The sequence below is a fragment of the Leguminivora glycinivorella genome, chromosome 14 (genome assembly GCF_023078275.1).
Source record: "Leguminivora glycinivorella isolate SPB_JAAS2020 chromosome 14, LegGlyc_1.1, whole genome shotgun sequence".
In the NCBI taxonomy this organism is placed as follows: Eukaryota; Metazoa; Arthropoda; class Insecta; order Lepidoptera; family Tortricidae; genus Leguminivora; species Leguminivora glycinivorella.
Window position 1 is genome coordinate 9,403,215 of NC_062984.1, and position 16,065 is coordinate 9,419,279.

At 40.6% G+C, this 16,065-nt stretch overlaps 1 protein-coding gene across 1 annotated transcript; it reads right to left on the reverse strand.

The window, feature by feature from the left end:
* Positions 1-385: 385 nt before the first annotated feature.
* On the reverse strand, positions 386-16,021 carry LOC125233619 (DNA topoisomerase 3-alpha). The gene is given in 18 exon segments (XM_048139679.1): positions 386-1,609; positions 2,345-2,410; positions 2,894-3,009; positions 3,525-3,759; positions 4,100-4,610; positions 5,034-5,197; positions 6,176-6,311; positions 7,080-7,315; positions 8,444-8,555; positions 9,738-9,949; positions 10,465-10,580; positions 10,582-10,745; positions 13,473-13,648; positions 14,179-14,349; positions 14,808-15,060; positions 15,407-15,616; positions 15,719-15,777; positions 15,780-16,021. Coding segments are annotated over 18 exon segments (3,252 nt in total). The 5' UTR covers positions 15,907-16,021; the 3' UTR covers positions 386-1,421.
* Between the last annotated feature and the right edge of the window lie 44 nt (positions 16,022-16,065).

A 16,065-nucleotide genomic window follows, 5' to 3' on the forward strand; every position in this document is an offset into this window, starting at 1 on the left:
CGGCTATAAAAACGAACAAAAGATAATCACTCCCGTGTAAATAAAAGAGACACGGCGATGTTTATAGTTACTCGCCCAGCGGTGAGCTATCAATATCGCCGAGTCTCTTTTATTTGTACGGGAGTGTTTTAGGCACTGGTCCCACCGCGAGCTAGTAAACTATGAGCTATTGGCTATAAAAACGAACAAAAGATAAGCACTCCTCATGTGTAAATAAAAGAGACACGGCGATGTTTACAGTTATTCGCCCAGCGGTGAGCTATCAATATAGCCGTGTCCCTTTTATTTGCACGGGAGTGCTTATATTTTGTTCTTTTTTATAGCCGATAGCTCATAGCTTACTAGCTCGCGGTGGGACCAGTGCCCTATACGTGTAAGGCCTGGGTGCACGCTCATATCGGGCGTGCATGTCAATCAATAGAAGCTCATTAAAGTGTCCTGTGTGCGCGACTGCACAAACGCTCACGATAATATCTGTTTCGTAGCTATCTATCTCTATCGCTCTTGCGTAATAGCGCGACAGAGCTAGACTACATTTCTGTCGGCGTCTGGCGTCGACGATTGCCATTCGGCTATACGCTGACTGAATAGACGTTGCATAGAATGGATACACGCTCCGCTCCGAGCGGTCACTCAGGCCTTACACATTACATTTTTATGTTGATATGTCTCTACATAAGGATATGTGATGTTTACTGTTTATACCTGAACTTGAAGGGTCTTATGCTTTATGTACATAAAGATTTTTCTCCAGGATTTAGTTTGCATTTGTGATGGCGTCTATCGCTTTTCAAGAGTTTTCATAAGTACCATATTGTGTTTAGGTCAAAAATAAAACGAAGTTGTAAAATAAATAAAATCTTTACTTATGTATAGTTTTGTTTTCAACAATATGGATATATCCGTAAATATACATAACCCTTAACAATAACAAAATTATTGGCACTTAAAACAATTTTGACAGTATATGAAGACGACATGGGCAAATTTAGTCAAAGTAATTTGATCCTTCCGCTGCATTTTTTTGCCATTAAACAACTGAATAGATATTACTATACTGTCCACTCAGTAGCGTACTTCATACGCAGTACGTTTTGCTAATTTAAATGCTTAACCGCGTGTAGCGCAGTGCAGTACTCCTTTTAGCTGAAACGTGTAACTGGAGCATTCCGAGAGAATGTCCCTCTCTCTAAATGTCTTTTACTAAATGCCTTCGTTAGCTACTTCAATCAAATTCATAAAGCTCGAGAATATTACTGGCAATTTTTCGGCCGAGCCATGAAATAATGTCCGACACAAAATGGCTTTCTTGACTTTTCCGAAGCATTAGAAGAATCGCAGAAGGTTAAAATTCATCAACGAAAACGCGTCCCGTACTTCTGTTTCGACGTGAGATGTATTGGTAGTTTTCATGCAGCGAATCAGTTGACGTTGGTCCTGTATTCAGTGTCCATGATTGTTAGGGCAGCGCGCCCTGGTGTGTCCCTCCTGGCGGCACAGGCCGCAGCGCCGCGCGCCGCGCGCGCCCTCCTCCCCGCCGCCGCCCCCGCCCCGCGCGCCCCGCGGCCCCGCCCGCGCGCGCTAGTCGTCGCGGAGCCGCCCCATTCTCCTGGTGAAACAACGAGGGATTGGATTACAACTTTCGCTTATCAACTGTCACGGGCCCAGCCACGACATTGGTCTAAGCGCGACAGCGGTGAGCGGCAGCCATACGTGCGCATGAAAAGCCCCATCGCTGTGTCTCGCTCCAATGTATGGCCGCCGCTCACCGCTGACGCGCTTAGACCGATGTCGTGGCTGAGCCGTTACGGATATGTGGCGTCTGAGACCCGCGCTCCTCTCCTAATTTAGACATCGTTATTTTTTGTATGAGAATTTCTAGACTTCTGCCGCGTGACGTTCAGACAGTGTCAGTACGTCTTGAACTGAAACTGACTGAAATAGCATGACACGTTCGTATGTTTCCGTAAAAATACGAAGGAAAAGCATTTTGCACTACTCTGTATTTGATATTCAAATCTATGAAGAAGTTCCGAATTACTTGGGGGTTGTGTGACTATTTCGAAAGAAATTACACTAGAAATGGAGATTGGGCGTTATGTTCGAAAACAAATGCCAGAAAAAATCACTCAAAACGTTAAATGTTTAACAATTTCCCTTTTCATCCCGGTCCTCTCTATTGATCTCGGTTTACCCTACTTGAATGGCAAAAATGTAATTTAATAGCCTGAATTTAAACCGATACCATAAGGACTGGTAAGACATACTGCATTTCAATACGACTACACGGCGGGCTACTAATAACAACAGCAAACTAGTTCAAAATGTCTATTTAAAAACTAACCACCACCACGACCTCTTCCTCGATTTCTTGCCACTATTGGGGCTGTTGGGGCTGCATCCCACTCTCCTGGCAAAAATCATACGAACTATAATAAAATATAGCTAACTATAACGAACTATAATAAGCCTCAAATAGTAAAATTAAGGTCAATTATTCACTCATAAAAATCTTTATTTTAATACACGATAGATTATACGAGTAAGTACGGTTTTTTTCCTTTGGAAATTCAGAGTACGTAGCCAAATGCAGAAGCGCTTAGCGCTATATCGATCTTTCATTGGCGCGACAGATTTCGATCGGCGTCTAACGTCATGTCATTTCGGCTAGGCCAGCAGATGGCAGTCATTTTTGTAAAAACTAGAGTTGACAAATACTATTTACTAGATACTAGGGTTAATTGGGGGCCAATGTCGACCCCAGTCAATCACGAGCTGTACCAAAATTCCGGGATAACGCCTAGGAAGAAAACAAGAGCTAAGGGTTTTTGTTCACTTATTCATCCTAACTCTTGTTCCTGTAAATTTGAAAATTATCAGATGAAAAACGTACCGCCCCCGCTGCCGCCGCCGTCGGCCCACTGGAAGAAATTGCAGCGCGAGTTAAAGTCCTTAGGGCACGCGTAGAATGGCCGGCCCTTGTTCGGACCTTCTTTGTGAACTGTTATCCTAGAAAAAAATATACGATTAGAATTGTGAAACGCACGACAGCGGTCTAAACCCGGGCGTCTCGGTACCCTCATACTCAAAGAGTCGGGCGAAGCGGTTTAAACATTTTGACGTTTCATCTAGTCATTCGATTTTGAACTGTTCTTACTGTAGACATGCGTTTTTGTTTTAAGTATTTTGCCGCTACCGATTAAAGGGTTAAAACCGGGCGCCGCGAAGGCGCAAAAAGAACCACATCAATCACCCGTCCTTTCGGGCGTCGGGCGAAACCCGAAGCACGCTGTCCAAAGCCGGGCGCATTCAGCACCGTCAAACTGAAAAAAACGGTCAAACACCTTCTACAAGGAAGCCCTCATTCACAGTTAACCCCATCGTCATTGGGCTGGAAGTTGTCCCGCAAAAAGCTTGGCGCTATCCCCCCACCCTCTCGTAGTACTATCTGACGTGCGCAGAGCGAAAGGTTGGTGCGAGGGGGCGGGGTGTCAGCCAATCGAGAAACTAAGAACATTACACACCTCTTACAAGGCAGCCCGCATTCACAATTCACTCCATCGTCATTCGGCTGGAAGTTGTCCCTGGAAAAGCTCGGCGCTATCCCCCACCCCCTCGTAGTATCGGGCGTGCGCGGGGCGGGGGGAGCGAGCGCGGGCGGCGGGGTGTCGGTCTGAGGCGCCTGCGACTCGGGCGCCCAGAGGAAGAAGTCGCAGCCGCCGTTGTCTCGTCCGGCGGCGCATTTGTAGAATTGTTTGCCTGGAAATATGTGTCATTTGGAGGAGCTAAGCGGACACCTGTGAGCTGCAAAAGTGCATGGCGAATTAATCAATGAATTCATTCGTAATATCTCCATGCGGTTTCGCAGCTCACTGGACCTATAAAATGATCTGCGTGAGCTGTTGCCCCTTAAACCTTCAATGCTTCACTTACAACACAATGTGGAGCATTTAACGAAAATTTGGCACTCTAGCAGAAGTAGATCTCCATGCCAGATAATTTCAAATTGACGGTTAGTTGGTAACCACTTCATTGAGAATGACAGATCGATGCATAAGATCTGGAGTAAGATTTCCAATAATGTATGAAGTACACTTACCAAAATTCGCGTTCTGTTTCCTAACAGTCAGTATAATAGCTGGATTATTACATCCGCACTGCACATTATTATCATCACTCGGCCCGTCCCCACCACTTCTCGGGGCCGGCATTCTAGGCCCAGCGTTCGGCCAATTTTGATTTCTACTAGCAGGAGGAGGTAGAAAAGAGGTAGGCCTTGATTGATTCTGATTTGGGGCACGTACTTGGGCGACCGTATTTTGATTTGCAACACGGACTTGGGTGGTATTTTGATTCCAGTTTTGCCTCGCTGGCATGACTTCGACCGTCGTCCTGGGTACGTTATTAGTCCTTGTGGGGTTACTATTAGAACTCATAGTGTTTTGTGTTCTGTTCTCAACCCCTGCTTTAACGCAGGAGATGTTAATCTTCATGAGTTCGAGGAACGTGGTATCGCAGCCTCCGATACAGCCCGTGTATGGAGGGGGGTATAGATGGCTTATTGAGTTATTCCGCCACTCGAATTTTAGCTTTTTGTAGTTTGGCCCGCACTAAAAGGTAATAAAATAGGAGAGCTTAGGTTAGTGGTATGACTAAAATAAATATGCTAAAGACAAACTAATCGTTACCAAATAAAGAGTAACCAGCTGTCCGTATCTCTAGCGAGAACCGCTTGACTCCCAACAATTACTAAAATGAAAAATAAGAGAAATGCTAAGGACATCTAGAGAGTAATGTCAAGAGGCACACTGTCATCATCATAAACAAGCTTATGTAAATTTTTGATTAGCTAACTTATGAAATAAAACTATGGAAACGGATTACGTCGGACGGACGTATAATGAATTTACGATTCATCACGACGTTTCGAACACTACAGTGTCCGTACCTTTTTGATAAAAGTACGACAGAGTACTTGTATGGGTGCGCGACGATACGAGTATGATGACATACGATGGTATAAGACAACTTACGGTCGTACAGGTATCGTTCAATACTTGTATGGCTCTGACGACGGTGGGGAACCACACGGCGTTCTTACAATTGGGAAACGATAAGCAGCCGATGTAAAACTCGTCTGCGTTGTTTTTCTTCTGACGGACCACCATATCGGATCCACATTTAGGACATTTTAGCGCTGAAAAGAAAAATATACATTTATATATTCTGTCAACCAAGTCTGCCAGTAAATAAGAACAAAGAAAACTATATGCATCCTTTTCTTTAGGGCGCTAGAGAAAAGGATACCTATAGTTTTCTTTGTTTTTATTTACTGACAGACTTGTTTGACAGAGTATATTCAGGAGGTAACTAAGATATTGCTACACTTGTGATCCTGTCTTAAGTCACGGATTTTTAACCGACTTCAAAAAAAGGAGGAGGTTTCATTCGACTGAATGTTTTTTTTTAAATGGCGTATTTTATTGGTGTGTGAGAATTTGAGAAAATAAAATCTTTGGAGAGGAAATTACAGTTTCAAGTCGCCTGAGGACAACTTCAGAGCTGGTTCTCGGCGGGTTTGTAGAACGCGGGGTGGTCACTAAGATACGTTCTCGAATATCGAATAAAAGGTTTCAGGTTTATATGAAGGGGATAAGGTTAAAAGTACTGTACCTTAAGTTATGTCTGAGGCCGGAGTTTCGGCGGGGTTGTAAGTCGCGAGATTCTCGGCCTTGCCTGTGACATATGTACACTTCTCCGTCTGCTTAATGATGATTTTCACCCTTACTACTAGAAACTCAGATAGGAAGAAAGTAGTGTACTATAGGGGGTCGTAGCCGTCGTAGGGCGCCGGGCGCTCCGCTAGGGTGCTGTCGATCTTTTCTTTACTCTTTACGCTTTTTTATACTCTGTTATTAATAACCTTATAATCCTTATATCTAGGGGTAAAGGTAGAAAGAAGGGGTTAAGTTTGAAAGTAGTGTACCTGAAGGCATGTTCAAGGCCGGAGCCCCCGCGGGGTCATAGCGTCGGATGGTCTGAAGCGCTCCGCGAGGGCGCTGTCGATATTTTCTATACTCTACGCTTTTTATACTCTGTTCATGAGTGGTCACATAGTCTTAACCTTATTTCTAGAGGTAAAGGTAGAAAGGGGTTAAGTTTGAAAGTAGTGTACCTGAAGGCATGTCCAAGGCCGGCGCCCCGGCGGGGTCGTAGGGCGCGGGGCGCTCGCTGAAGCGCTCCGCGAGGGCGCTGTCGATCTTATCCGCCTCGCCCGTTACTGTGAGATACACTTCTTTATACTTTGCTATCTGATGGACATAACATATTTAATTAGTTCAAAATCAGGGTACATTGTGATAGTTTTGCAGGTTTTTGGGCTTTTAAAGTTGCATGCAAATTCATTAAAGTTTAAAAGCGAAAAGAAACGGCAACAGTTCAAAACAGTTATACATTAAATATTAGAAATAGTTTTGGTTTTTTTATTAGTGATAATAAGCAAACTAGCATGATCGGAAGCGGTCAGCTTCCCTCGCGGACCAAAGCAACATCGGAGGGGCCATGCGCGGATTCAGGGGGGGGGGTCATGGGGGTCATGACCCCCCTGGAGCCTAAGTTGGCCATACAAATAGACCACGTGACCCCCCCCTGGGGCCCCGGGCCTTTACCACGTGACCCCTCCCTGGGCACGAAGCTGGATCCGCGCTTGGGAGGGGCCACCTGAGTTTGGCCGATCCTTGAGAACTATAATTGCCCGCTTCTTGAACACATTACGTATCAACCGCTAAAAGCACCTAATGGTTTCAAACGTCTTGCGGATTCGCAAAGGCAAGGTGGATTCAAGGCAAGGCTCTTTTTACTAGTATTTTGTAATTAAATGAAAAATCTTAATTTATTCCAAAGTTAAGTACAGACTGACAAAAATAGTAGAAATTAAATAATGGCAACTTCGCAGTGTTGTCCCATTTCTTACATATAGATGGTTAGATACTAGAGTCCAGTGGTAGTTTCTGTGATATGAAAAGCACTTTTTTAATTTCTACTCGCTTTTGCCAGACTGTATACAATGTTCAATTCACCTGTTCAGCTAAAACAACTTGCGGCTGCTTCCTGCCTTCGCTTATAGCCTTAAGGTCCGCCTCCAGTTGCGCCCGCAGATGCGGTTTGGATATTGAGATCGCGAGTCCCATCGCATCGTAGCCTTCGACCAGTCCCATGCCGAGTAGGCCGGGCACAAAGTGTATGGCGTCGGCTAACGCTACATATGACCGGTTTTTTATCGTTTCTATGTGTTCCGCGTGAGTTGCGTCGGTACCTGCAATAGAGAACAATTTTATTAGACAATCGCGCATAAGCTAGTTTCCTATGCTTAAAATAAAATATTTTATGCAGTGCACGAAAGCACCACATAATTAGAAGAACAATATGAATAGAAGTTATATTTAAACATAATTTCTATTTAATAAATGAAAAAGAAAGATATAAAGTGAATGAATTGACCGTGACGTCACTCCTCAGTATTTCATAGTAATTCCATATTAGCAAGTCGTTTTGACAGTTCTTAAAAACAAGCTGATTGGACTAGTAGGAAACTAGCCTATTATAGATAGTAAATTAGTTTGAATATGCCGCTGTGTGCAAATAAAAACTGGCCAAGAGCGAGTCGGGCCACGCTCAGTGTAGGGTTCCGTAGTTTTCCGTATTTTTCTCAAAAACTACTGAACCTATCAAGTTCAAAACAATTTTTCTAGAAAGTTTTTATAAAGATCTACTATTGTGATTTTTTTCATATTTTTTGAACATAGGGTTCAAAAGTTAGAGCACTTTTTTTTCCTTTAGAAGCAATTATTTCCGAAAATATTGATATTATCAAAAAACGATCTTAGTAAACCGTTCTTCATTTTTAAATACCTATCCAACAATATATCACACGTTGGGGTTGGAATAAAAAAAATATCCGCCCCCACTTTACATGTAGGGGGGGTACCCTAATAAAACATTTTTTTCCATTTTTTATTTTTGCACTTTGTTCGCGTGATTGATATACATATTGGTACCAAATTTCAGCTTTCTAGTGCTTACAGTTACTGAGATTATCCGCGGACGGACGGACGGACAGACAGACATGGCGAAACTATAAGGGTTCCTAGTTGACTACGGAACCCTAAAAAGCGCCAGGTGCAAGCTTCCAGTACATCTAAATAGTATTAGCGTCTTCGCAAAATCTCACAGTTTACTTGAAAAAAAAAAAATGCACTGTGTCGTGACTGTTGGGACTTGAGCTCACGACCACTGGATATTGCTGGCCCAGCGGCAGCGCTCTTCTATCGAGCTACCAAGGAGCAAATCACAGCGAATATTTACACCCACACCCTATGAGCCTTAATAACATCGGTTGCAGACGTTTTTGCTTGATACAGAAAAAATTAGAAAATAAACTTGCCTATTCCATGTTTTTCCATAAGTGCTATGAGATCAGCTTCAGTAAGAAGGTGCGGTGGCTGCGTGCTGCCTTCCACCATATCTATACTTGTGGGGTTAAACATTTGGCCCACCTGGAAAAATACAACATTAAATGGTTTAGGTATAAGACAAGTTTTAAAGCACCGCTCAGTAATCCTATGATTCGTAGTACATAAGGTCCTTGAAAACCAAGCTTAGAGCAATAGTTACCATGAACCTTGGTGGTTTTTCTCAGGAGAGAATACTCAGGTTCTTCGGGCATATGAAAAGAAGTGGCCCGCCGAGTTTCTTGCCGGTCCCATAGTGGATACCCTCCTCCATCTGAGGGGGGACTGAAATCTTCTCGAGGATGAGGCGTAGGGTTAGAGCCGGCGTAGCTTTATTTATTTTTTTCTTCAGACACAAAATAAATATTTCATTTCATTTCATATCATGCGTTCTAACCAGCACACTCTCCAAAGGAACATTATATTCGGCAAAGTCGAAGTCCGACGCTCCAGGGGTGGAATACCGATAAGGTGGGCTGACACCGTGAAGGAAGCCTGTGGTTCCATGCAGATAGCAGTCCATATGGCCCTATACCGCGTCAAGTGGAAGGAAATCACTGTTGATCACGATCCTCAGCCATGATGGAACGACTAAGAAGAGACCATGAACCTTATAAACTAATTTTCAGGATTCGAAAATATCCGATATTTATAATAAATATCAAAATATCGGATATTTATGATATATATCGGATATATATCAATTTTGGTATATATCCATTTTGTATGGAAGGCATATTATTATTTTGTTGCATTATTTATGAATATTACTTTAGATCACGAAAAATCTACTAAAAAACATAACATTTAGTAGAACAACAGTAACAAACACAAAAAAATATATATTTTTAATAATGTTACATTTTTTAAACCATTTATGTTGCGCAATTCTTATAAAAAAATGATATATATCGGATATTTATATCCATTAATATATATCGTAGAACCCAGCTGGATATATATTCGATATATATCGGATATATATCTTGATATATATCCATTGATATATATCCTCGAACCCTGCTAATTTTTAACATCAATTTAGTTCGACTAGGGAACAAATCAAATTATTTTGTTGAATATTTTTTTTTTTATTTGTTCTTTTTTCCAAGTAGTCACACTACTATATATAAATTATAAATTGATCAATTTAGTTGATAGATGTACTAAACCTCTTGTAAGATAATGTCGATGTTTAGGTACTGTAATTTAAGCGTTAACCCTTACCTCATAAACGTGAATTTCCTTCGCCGACCACTTATCATAAGGATACACTTCTAGATAGTTCCTGGCTATGATCATGAGCCCGTTGGCAGTGAACTTTTCCCCGGCTATGTCGATAGCCACGGTGGTCTCTTGGCCTTGTGCGTCTTTGGAGCAACAAGCGAGGAACGAGCGGACTATGAACTCGTATAGACGTTGTTCGTTGCCATTGAGGGCTGTATAGAAAATAGTTCTTGTTACAAAAGTGTTGAAACGAATAAATACCCAATATTGCGGTACTTTACATAGCTGGCAATTTAACCCGTCCCATTTTTTTTAATTTGAAATTTAGTAACTGTCAATAAAGTTGAATATCATGCCCGCCATGGCTTCATATTATGCAGAGTTACTACTAATATTTCATAGTAAATACGGAACCCTAAAAACGGGTGCAATCATTTATTTATAATTATTGATAAAACATGTTTTCCAAAGAAAAAATTAGTTACAAGCAGGCTTTAATTGTAAATTACGGGTTTAGAGTTTCACCGAGTAAATAGGTAGCAGTTAGAATATGATAAGTGCCCCTTATTCATAAACGTTCACTAAAGTTATCTAGCTGATAAAGTTCGTTTGTCCCTTTCCGACGTATTGGTGTGATAGAAAGGGACAAACGAACTTTATCGGCTTGATAACTTTAGTGAACGTTTATGAATAAGGGGATAAGTGTCCACACATAAATTCAACTTACAATTAGTATACTTAGTCGGATGTATCGGGGGATGTGCCTTATCGCTCTTATTCCCCTGCCTTGGCATGGGGCCCCCGCTATCCAGTATCCCCTGCGCGAAGCCCCCCAGTTGGGGTCCCCGTCTGGAGCCCCACCAGCTGAGCTAGGTTCATCTCTTTGGGGAACTCGTTGGTCTCCGTGCGAGGGTAGCTGATGAAACCTTGGGTGTACAGCTTCTCGGCTAACTTCATGGTCTCTTTGGCGTTGATTCTTAGCTTTCTTGACGCGGATTTTTCCAGTTCCTAAAATATAATCGGGTTGAAAAAGTGTCAGCGAGGCGAATGCAGCTGAATGTTTCAATTAATAGAACATCCACACCAATACTAATACTAATCCATACTTAATATTATAAATGGGAAAGTGTGTGTGTCTGTTTGTTTGTCCGTCCTTCACGGCAAAACGGAGCGACGAATTGTCGTGATTTTTTAAGTGGAGATAGTTGAAGGGATGGAGAGTGACATAGGCTACTTTTTGTCTCTTTCTAACGCGAGCGAAGCTAGTTATTTATAATGTTAATAACGATTTAAGTTATATAACAGCAGTTACACAGACAAATATACAGATATAACACCGAAATTCATAACCAACTAATTTATTTTGCGACAAAGCTCAAATTGCGCTCAAAATTGAGTCGTTAGGCACATATCGCGTGAATGGCTAATATAGGTAATTCCACGGAGGTTGAAGTGAATGATAACACACACAGCTAAATGAATATTAGTACTGATTGCAAAAAAATGAATGAATGAAATGAGTGAGTGAAAAAAAAAAACGATTAATATATTTTTGAAAAACATTATTATTTATTGATATACTTATCATTAATGGTATTAAAAGCAGTAAAAAATAATGAACAAATCCTTTCATAAACCACCGTCACTTGGCATATCTACATCTGATTCGTTAGGATCAAAGAGGATCGAGTATTATAGAGAATGACTGTCAAAGTAAAATGTGTAATCACAGTGCATAGACTGCCATCTCTCGACACAAGCTTAAAACTTTTGAACCTCAGTTTTGACAATTCTTAGCTTGATATGTTTTAAAATGTCAAATATTAATGTTAGCGCCATCTAGCCGAGCGTACCCCAAAGGTGTATCGCCATCTAGCTCACTGTACCTTTTTCTGTATGGTTTTGGGGTACGTTTTTTTCTTAGACTTTATCGCTCTTTACGAAGTTATATAGGTCTTTGGTTAGGATTGATTATAAGGTTTTGGTTTTCGGTTAAATCATCTATCATAGGTTCCCTTTCCCTATATCTTTCTTCGTTTTCTTGGGTTTTCTGAAAATACTGTGAAACGTTTCTTTATCAAGTGCTGCTATTTCTTCGTTTAATTTTCTCATGACGCTATTGTGAACTCAGTATTACTAGCTGGAAGTCGCGGTGGCACGAATAAAATTTTGCTAAGGACAAACGATATTATTTTATTAAATTAAATTATCCGGTGAACTTTATAGCTCGTATGAAATTTCACTTCCAAATAAGTATTCAGCTACTTATCGATATATTTTATATCGGAAGGATGTCCCTATGTTAATTAACATTATTGCTACTGCGACTTCTATGTCTGCTAATAAGTAATGAAAAAATAGGTAAACACCATTTTAACAGCTACGATGATAAAATAAGGCAATTTATTACATACAAGATATTTTATTTTCTGTTTTGTTTGAAAATTGTTCTATAGACGTTATTCTTAACAAAATAGTAAATAGAAACTTTTTGGTCTTTCTTGCAATTCACTGTTGAATCTGCAGTCGGTACACGGTAAGAACGCTAATTTCAAAATCTCGTTGTCATTACATGATAGTGTTATAGTGTGCGTGGCCTCAACTGAGTTGAAACTACCATACCTACAAACGCGAGTCCATCTCTTTTCATTTATTACAGTGCGAAAAGGACCGGTGACTGCTTTTTTAGAAAGCCAGGCAGGCAAGTATGGTCGCGAGATAAATGATAAAACATCAGGCCGTCCCTAATCGCACTATTTGTAAGTGCGATAGGGACGGACGGCCAGATGTTTTATCATTTATCGCGCGACCATACTTGCCTGCCAGGAATATATTTTTCATGTCATTTTCGATTTGGTTTCAAAGTGATGTGGTTCAATTTCCCACAATTCCTGTAGGGCTAGCACATGATTGACGCGACAGTATCTCGTCGAGACATAAAACAGACGCCTTCTTCTGATTGTATTAGGGATCATCCCCACACAAGAGACGTAAGACGCGCCCCCAGGCGCCGCGTCGCATGGCGTGCGCCGCGCCGCCTGGAGCGCGCCAAGAGACGTCTCTTGCGCGTTTTTCCTATACATAATGTACTGAGGAGACGTTATATAAATTACATTCAGGCGGCGTGGCGCGGACGTCTCAGGACATGCGTCTCTTGAGTGGGAACGGTCCCTTACTTAACAAAAAGATGAGTAGTCTATCTCGCGGCGACATAATTTTACGAATCGTGTGCTAGCTGCTGACAGCCTAATGCCTTATAATATAACTTACGAGATCAGCTTTTGCCCACGGCTTCTCCATACAAACTTACACCCCCCATTTTAGGAAAACGGAGGATTAGAAAAAGACAAAAAGTAGCTTATGTCACTCTCCATCAACTATCTACAGTTAAAAAATCACATCAATTCGTCGCTCCGTTTTGCCGTGAAAGACGGACAAACAAACAGACACACACTTTCCCATTTATAATATTAGTAAGTAAGTATAAGTATGGATAAAAGGGCCAATATTTCGCTCAGCGGATAAGTATAGCTATCCAGCGGGGCAATGCGGCCAGCCTTCTGGGCACCTTACCCACTAGCGACGATTTGGATAAAAAAAAATATTTGTAAGTAGTATAAGTTTTTATTTGTAAAATTTTTAGTATAAGTGTTTATTTGTAAGTTTCTGCTGATGTTGGTGGTTGGTAAAATAAATAACCAGTATGTATAAATTATAACGGGTTTCGTAACTTACCACAGTGTCCAAAGGCAGCGGTCGCCACTTGGACTTGGGCTTGGTTTTGACCTCGCAGACCTTAGCCGTGGGGCTCTCCTGGCAGATGTCCTGCAGCACCTGACACGCCTCCTGGTCGAACAGACGTATGCGCTCCCAGTTGAAGTCCACGCTCAGATCATTCATTGTATGGTTCACTGGAAAACAATATGCACATACATACAATCACGCCTGTATCCCATGAAGGGGCCTGTAGCCAGAGCACATGAAACTATGGATCTATTAAGAACTGGTTAAAAGATCTTAACTATAGGCAAATTGAAATGCTCCTGAAAGTCATCACCTGATCGCTCACAAATATACACACACACAAACACACACACACGCACATAGTATTGTTAACGCATAATTAAAATGTTTCTAGAATACCAAAATTTATGTTCATTTAGTTTTGGCTGCCACATGACAGGCTTAGCCTAGTGTGGGGCCACAAGACAAATAATGTACCATTGTAATAATTTCTTATTAATAATAAACTATTCTTATTCTTCTTCTTTTTCTTATACTACAGGTTTCAGTGCCACTCTTAGCAAAAACTAGGGGTTGAAAGAAAACGAAATTGTGACATTGCAGTGACTTTTAAGTACGACACCTATTGGGAAGGAAGGTCATATCAACAAATGTGAATTAAACTGTAGGAAACTTGAACTATTATGTTACAAAGTACCTTTTATCTTCCAGAATGGTTCAGGAACAAAGCTCTCCACAGCCCGGTACCGCTCCACCACAAAGCCGAGGGTGGGAAACTGGCAGGAGCCGTAGCTTACTAGACTGTCTGCTAGTTTACTGGGGAATACTTTCTGCAGCCGCAGGGTTTGGAACCTAGTGAAGGCAGCACCTGTAAACAGTAACAGTCTATGATTATGGCCCATAATCACGGGCTGTGGTTTTTGTGCATGCCTGCCTTGAAACCTTTTAATTTTTCAAAACTTTTGTCCCATGTGTCAATGTCATAGTGTCGTAGTAGATAGTTTAACTCTGGTGCAGTACTTATCTTATGATATCAATTTAAATAAATAGTTGGCGTTTTCATTTTTTATTATTAAATTTCATTACACAGTTACATACCATACACGTTTATAAAGAAAATGCAATTTTTTACAGGGTAGGTTTCTTTAAAAGTAATCTTTGTAAGTTTGTACTTATTTGACAAATTTTCAATTTCAACCCTAGCTTAGGATGTAAGATATGCTTCATTGAAAAATTCAACTAGTTATGCATACTATGTCGCCCAGCTGTGTGCCAGTGAAAGACGGGTAAAATATTTGACATAAAGCATATAAAGATGTTACAAACCAATTCTTAAATCCAACTCTGTTCTTACATCCACAGCATCACTGATATTCTTATTTGGTCTCTCCAAATTATTCAGTGCTCGTCTCACTGACACTGCGGTGATCTCTGAGAACTTAGCTCGGTAGATCTGGAGATTGTTCTTTATGGCGGTGCACACTTGTATTATTTCAAAACCTATGTTTTCTCCCTCTCTGTCACAATCAGTCCATATTATTAGTCCTTGACAGCTGCGGACTTCTCTCTCTAAAGTTCTCTGAAAGTTTGTGGAATTTTATTCCAGTGTAAAATAAATTAGTCACATAAATTAAAAAAATAATAATTTAAACTTATAGTGCACAGATCTGATTAGTTTATATTAAGTACTTGTTTTGTTTTTAAATGGAATAAAACATAACAAATGCAACTAATGCAATCTAATATGAATATAATATAATCAAACTGAATATTGACAACACGTTAAATAAACAATTTTCAGTATTTACTAGATTATGTTTTAGTAATAAGATATATGATTTTAATATAGTAGAAATAAGTTACAGGGGATATTTCAGCCATAAAAATGTAAATAAATAAATAAATTATCAAAGTGGTTACAGTACCTTAATTTTCTGATAGTTTTCTGGACAGTATTTGAACACAGGCGCGTCGAACAGAGCGAGCGGGTTACAAGCTTGCCAGTGCTTGTATGTCCCCACAAATTCCAAGGCTAAGAGGTGGCCTGATACAGAAGTCATGACCATGTCTGCTTTCTGATGATTCACTTCAGCTTCAAATTCATAAATTTTGTTATATTGTGATAGGCCTTCCCGCTAAAACAGTAAAAGTTATTGTATATTTAAAAACTATAAAAAAATCCATTGTGTTGTTTAACCTGTGGACCGTTACTTTATTATTAATCATACACAACATACCCTCCTAGAAGTCCCTCGAGATAAATGCTGAGCAATATTCTTGGCAGCATCATTTTTTCAGCTACGTTAAGAAATTTCATCTTCTCTTGTGCTACAGTGGATGTGGAAAATAAAAAGCATTGATTGTTTGTATACAAGCCTAAACCCAGCCACCGCTTTAGGTTATATCCGTTCCTGAGAAGTCTCATCCTTGGCTAAATAATTCATACTGAAGCCCATAAATGTCTTCCAATTTTTATAAAACGGCTATACATAGTTTATAATTAAATCTTGCAAATAGCAAATAATATGAAAAAGCTGGAGTAGAGGTATCGCGCGCTTTTGACTTTGACGAGTTTGACGTCTTT